At 36.4% G+C, this 6,457-nt stretch overlaps 1 protein-coding gene across 2 annotated transcripts; it reads right to left on the bottom strand.

The window, feature by feature from the left end:
- Nucleotides 1–791: 791 nt before the first annotated feature.
- Nucleotides 792–5,895, bottom strand: LOC107868191 (oligopeptide transporter 7). 2 transcript variants are annotated; one of them, XM_016714806.2, is made up of 6 exons: nucleotides 5,472–5,895; nucleotides 4,253–4,844; nucleotides 3,226–3,795; nucleotides 2,536–2,791; nucleotides 2,040–2,222; nucleotides 792–1,914 (listed from the first exon to the last, which is right to left on the bottom strand). In XM_016714806.2, the coding sequence occupies exons 1-6, from the start codon at nucleotides 5,515–5,517 to the stop codon at nucleotides 1,300–1,302; spliced, it is 2,262 nt and encodes a 753-aa protein (XP_016570292.1). In that variant the 5' UTR covers nucleotides 5,518–5,895; the 3' UTR covers nucleotides 792–1,299. The 2 variants fall into 2 exon arrangements, with proteins under 2 accessions (XP_016570292.1, XP_047266732.1); XM_047410776.1 differs by lacking the exon at nucleotides 5,472–5,895 and having other exon boundaries at nucleotides 4,253–4,350; nucleotides 4,700–4,842.
- Between the last annotated feature and the right edge of the window lie 562 nt (nucleotides 5,896–6,457).

Genomic DNA, 6,457 nt, shown 5'->3' with positions numbered 1-6,457 from the left:
TATTATATGCATTTACGAAATTAATAGCGAAAAATAACATAAACATACACCTTAACTTATTATATTTATATAAATTCTCATCTTTACAAAGTAATTACAAAAATCTCAACTAATTATGTATCTCTGTTGAATATATTGGGAGCTAACTATGTATCTCGATAAACCTAAAATCATAAAAAAAAGATCGAAAACTAATTATGTATCTTTAAAAAGGAAAAAATGTATTTTCTAGGATGTATTATATATCTAGACAGACTCAAAATCGGAGAAAATGTGTCGGGAGATAATTATGTATCTTTACAAAGGAAAATATGTATCTTCATTGAATGTATCAAGAGTTAATTATCTATCTTTAAAAAGAAAAAAATGTATTTTTTTTATGTATTGTATATCTAGACAGACTAAAAATTACGATACATGATTATTAAAAAAAAAAAAAAAGCAAGTCCGATTTACTAAAACTCCTGCTATGTGCGGGATCCGGACAACGGCCATACCACGATTGTCTGAGGAGAAAAAAAGATTTACAAAGTTTGTAAGGTGCTGAAATGTCTCTAGTTACTAGCACTTGTACAAAGACAATCAAAAAAGAATGACAAGAAGAGTCAATCTTTCTTAGCACATTTTATAATACTCTACCAATCTATGTTGCTCGGACTCTTCAAAAATCTCATTCGGTGCGTGTCGGATCCTAGATCCTTCAAAAGAAGTGCATTTTTGAAGGATTCGACACAGCTGCAGCAACACTTTTTGAAGAGTCCGAGCAACCAAGCTATCAATCAAAGAGCCTGTAAACTTGAAAAATTCATCAAACAGAGTACAAATTCACATGGCATTTTCCTGAATCAGAACTTCCTGGCAAAGTTAGTTAATATACACTGCATTACAATTTGATACACAGCATTCCAAATAGGCCTTAGCATTTCAAGCTCCTTTCAAATGATGAACGAATCTCGCGAATTTTAGGACAAATTCACTGAAGAATACCAAACATTTGCACCAGAATAAGCCTGAAATGCAGTTCGAGAAATGACAATCAACACAACAAGGGAGCCACGTGCGCGTCTCATTTGTACCGAGTTTTGAGGATAGAGGATACACATCCCTGAAACTGGTCCATGATGATGGCTCTTCTTGAAAAGTATATGTAAGTCATCTAACTGTTGTGTCCATCCATGTTGTACTATTCCCTTTCAATAAAGAGAAACGTAGGCATCTGCATCAAAAATCTAAACATAATACACTGAAAGAATGATCAAACAACTCGAATAAGTGCACGCACATCTTTTCACTGATCACTTAAAAAACTGGGCATCCTTTAACCACAACCCCCTCAGCAGTCGGACATTTAGCCAATGGGCATCGATCTGCATCACTTCCCCACCAGTCAAGCCTAACATGCTCCATTCCCAAGCATAAATACAATAATACTCCCATAAACGCTAATCCAGCATCTAACGCCCCAGATAAAACATAATTGTGACGACTCCACAATTTCCGATTGTATCTATAAACAACAAATCCAGAAAGAAAAGCTATGATGATCCAACTGTTGTAGTTTACAGAAGTAGCTGGTGGCATCTGTATTATTCCAGCTAATAACACAGGCACTGTGATTAACCTGATCCACTGCTGGTTAGGGAAACTCTTGTGCGTGATCCAAACAATGACAGGAGCTATAGCTCCAAATAAGAAGGCCCAGTTTAGGGCTGAGTAATGGCCAAGGTTTCCAAAAATTCTTTGCGGCCCAATCAAACCCCAGATGACTGAGGCATCATAAAATACGTGATCGCCTGGGCAGGTCCACGGGCTGCCAGGAGGAAGCAAAGCCCTGTCACAAATATCTGGCACAGTTTCCATGAGCCACCATGCTGTTCCAAGATGCACTAAAGCTGATATCAGCGTTCCAACAACCTGATTAAAAATTCAAAGCACAACGTTTACAGCCTGTAGGACTATTCGTTCAACCAGGCACCTGAGATAGTTTCACGTGCCAACATGTATGGATTTATAGATGGAGGAGGAAAAGAAAAGCCAACCTGAGCCATAAACATTGCTCTAGGAGGAATCTTCATGTAATGTCCAAGCTTTAAGTCTTGTAAAAAGGTCAATCCCTGCTTCATGCTGATGTAGCCGTACACCTTGAAGCACATGTTAGCTACTGGATAACCGGGGTATAAGTACCCTATTATGTACTCCGTTATCACATTCAAACCAGGAGTCTGTGCAAAAGGACAATGGCAGGTTAGAACCACGAAGAATTCATGTGGTGTTTGAATAGAAGATAGCTTTGTATATCTTCAAATGCAAAATCCCGATGCTCACATCTAGATTATGCCAAATCCAAAACCAACTAGAATGTACAAGACAGATAGTAATACGATACTAGCCTCAGTTTATGGATGGCAACATATCCGTATTACTAACGGAATAAACTTGGTTACCAAAAAAAAGGGAATAAAAAATAGGGTAGGACGCGATCAACAAAAGCTATGGATGATTGAAACAGCTATGAAATAGAATATAGCACATTACTTGGTTTGTAGTAGCAGTGATGACTCCAACTGGAAGGGTGAAAAAGAAAGCAAGACCACACGCCAGCAAGACACCCCACCATGGTAATTGGAGCTGAGATTTGTAATATTCACATATAAATACTGTTGCAGCAATATTTACGAGAAGAATGCTTAAGAACCACCACCCAGGAACTTGCTTGTATTTTCTCATTAGCTTTGTATGAATATCCATTTTCTTCTCTTGGAAAGCAGACTTGCTCAGCTGCCATATATCTCTACATTTCAAAACTCAATTAGTTGATATTTGCTGGCGCGAGTGCCAAAGCTAAAACTAATACAATACTCAAATTAGGATCACAGAGAGTAGAAATTACTTTTTGATTGGAACATTGCTTACAAGATATATAATCACACTTTGAAATAGTGACCTATCTGATCCTTTTTGATATTTCAGCATAAAGATTACTATATCGACAAAAATACCAATATTCCGTTATATCTTTGGCAAAATCTGGTGTTATATTAGCTCTAAAGTGTATAACAACCTATAAACTAATATGAAGCGAGTTTCACCACAAGCACATTATAATATTGCAGATATAGACACAGAGTCTAGTCTCAGATACATAGAATAGAATATAGACAAAGAGATGCACATAAATAGACATCCAACCTGCAAATATTTCAATTATCCAAGATTGCAACTTACCGTCCATGGAAGAGGAAGACATGAACAACTGTAGCACTGAGGCAAGCAAAGCTGAATGCATAAGTCATTGAAAAGAAAGTGCTGAGGTAGAGAGGGCCCTCAAGGTCATATGCATTGAAATCGATATGGAAATTTGGATCGATAATGGCTGAGATGTTGTACTTTTGACCATCTGATGTGAAGAGGCCGTCTGAAAATATTGGAAATGTTTTGGCTTTGTACACATTAGACCAGTACATAAAAGGTGTAACAACATACATTATGAGAAAATATCCAACAGCAATGTTTGCAGTAGCAAACCATGGACTAGCCAGTGGGCTTCCGAGATAAGAGGATATACTAGACCAATCAATTCCAATGGCACCGATACCAAGACCATGAAGCCCCGAACCCAACTGTTGAGCAAGGACAGAAGTTGGGAATATCCAACATAGCCATGAAAGGGAACTTAGCATCGGGAAAAGGTAACCTGGAAAGACATAGTAAGCAAAGCTACATAAAAATGCAATGAGGAAGAACTGGTTTCGCGTCAATTCATTCTTGGCTCGCTCTTCTTTTTCATGAAGCGCCCTGCCATTTAGAAGCGACAACCTCTGTAAGCATACTAATCACGACAACTACTAAACAGCATTTACAAAATTGGAATTGTGATTACCATATCTTGATAGAAATATCTCTTTTGTGTAATTGATTAACAAAGAGAATTGCATGGTTGTACTTTCTTTTCAATATTTCTACTTGTATAATGTATTAGACCTAGGATGATATAATGATTCTCTATTATATGACTATCTTTAAGTGGAAGCTGGACAAGGTATTGTTATTTATCACTTAAAGCTGGACAAGGTATTGTTATTTATCATACTACAAAACACAGAAATTGAACCTTAAAGATACTGAACCATACTGAAACAATTTATTATGACAATAGTGTAGTAGTTTAAAACCCGAAAATGAGAATCACCGAACCAAAATTTTAAATACCGTGACATGTTCTTATGATACCTTTGAGTGGATAGTTAGGTACCTGAAAAGAGAAACTTGAACAAGATTGTGGGGCCACCACATAGCGGCGGGCTCCACCAAATACTTCCGAAAGAGCCCGGACCATCCAAAGCCCAATACCTGAGTCGTCAGAACAACAATCAACGAAACCCAAAAAGTCACATTCCTCTTATAGAAAACCTTGACCGCACTAACAATGTGAATCGCGTAAGGATTCCCAGCGCCTGAGTTTGCAAAAATCGTAATCAATACATGCTCTTTCACATTAAACGGTCCTGGATTCATCGTAAATTCAAATTTCCTTCCTTTAAAGAATACTCTATTTGTGATCGTCATAGCCATGAGGTGACCTAGAGGTACTACCGCGATTTGAGCTGAGATTGAGCTAATCGAGAGAGGCTCTCGACGAAACCAAAAGAACTGGTTGAGAAATGAAAGGAAAATACAAGCTAGTGTTCCAAGTACCCACATTCTAAATGTGACCACTGGAAGCGTTGGATCATCAGTGATTGGAACTGTAAGAGATACTTGTTCGATTGGTGAATTTTCTGACTGCGAACTGCTCGTAACATCATCTCCATAGTGTGAATATTTCTCCTTCTCTTGCTTCTCAACTGCAACAACATTTCATAGTGAGAGTTTCAAAAAACGTTAGTAAAAAATGCATATGTATATAAATTTTTATATATTTAACTCGGTATACTAAGTTCTGGCTATGTACAAGTCAACCAGATAATATGAATGAAGCATTCATCAATGGATTCCACCTACCGGCAGAAGTGGAACTAGAGTTCTAACTACAGATTGACAAAACTCAGTAACTTTGATCGTAATCACATGGTTATTTTAATAAATTCATCTAGAACTTATTAATTGGAATCCAGAATCCATAAACTCAAAATTCAGGATTTATCTCTACTGCTGTAGGAAGATTTTTCGTGAAGACTTAGCTAGCAGTTGGCCCTAGATTTTGAAAGTCATATATCTGTTTGGGCATGAAATTTGATCAGAATCTTCAAATTCACAAAAACTGGCGGGCTCAGTTTTTGAGACTTTGGGACCTTCATTCGCAAAACTTTAAAACAAAATTCAAGTAAAATGCATGTCCAAACACAACTTCAAAAAGCTCCAATTCTCAATTTTCAAATTTCAACTACAAAATCTACGACGAAATGTAAGCTTTGAGACATGGAGAAGTGAAAGAGCAATAAGAAAAAATGAGAAAAATTGTGAATGCTTACTAAGTGGAGCCGAGATTTCTTTATGTGTTTCTTCATGGTCAATCATGTTTCATAAATGTCCACTATATATTCTTCAATATTTTGTATTAAGATTCAAGAAAAAAAAAAAAAAAAAAACTTCACACTTTCACTTTCATTTGAGTCTTCGAACGCTCCCAATCTATTAAAAATGATCGCAGTCCGAGCGAACGTATGTGCTAAGTTCGAACAGAATCTGCCAATATATTACTTGTTGGAGGTACATGTAAACAGGAGAGTTGTTGAAGTCAAAGCAATGGAGGAATTATAGAAATTCATGGCGTGAATAAGGATAATAGTATTATTTTATTTGTCAACTTGGAAATAAATATCGTAGTATAATAGAAATAGTAATAAACAAAAGAAAATGAACTTGGGCTACATGCCGGTGCATATACATTTTGGTGTTCTTCCACAAATGATTAACATGTTTTAAACACATACACCCCAACCCGCAACCCCCCCTGTACGCAATATTTGTCACCTCCTATTATATTGCCTTGAGATTAATTTTTTTTAGGACTGTAATGTTATTATTATCCCGGGATAACTAATATCGGGATTAATTATTTCGGGCCTATCATATATATGGGATAAGTTATCCCGGAACTAAGGAAAATATGGTGGGATGAGTTATCCCACCATTGTTTAATCCCTCCAACCAAACAAGGGAATTATGTGTTTTTTTATTTTATTCCGAGATAAGTAGTTATTTCGGAATAACCATTTTCAAACCAAACAACCCCTAATTGTGTTGGATACCCAATCCCAAAATAATTTATTTCCCAACCAAACAATCCCTTAACATTTTATCTTTATTGAAATTTGAACTTGAAATGTTATGATACTCAACTTTCTTCATTGATTACTAGATCATAGTATCCTTGAATGCATAAACACATAATTTAACACTGCTCGCGCTTCTTCTTCTTCTATAATCATGATATATCAGTTTGAGTGTATGTGAA

Source organism: Capsicum annuum, chromosome 4, assembly GCF_002878395.1.
Source record: "Capsicum annuum cultivar UCD-10X-F1 chromosome 4, UCD10Xv1.1, whole genome shotgun sequence".
In the NCBI taxonomy this organism is placed as follows: domain Eukaryota; kingdom Viridiplantae; phylum Streptophyta; class Magnoliopsida; order Solanales; family Solanaceae; genus Capsicum; species Capsicum annuum.
Note: the sequence above shows the minus strand (reverse complement) of the source record. Positions and strands in the feature narration are given on the sequence as shown.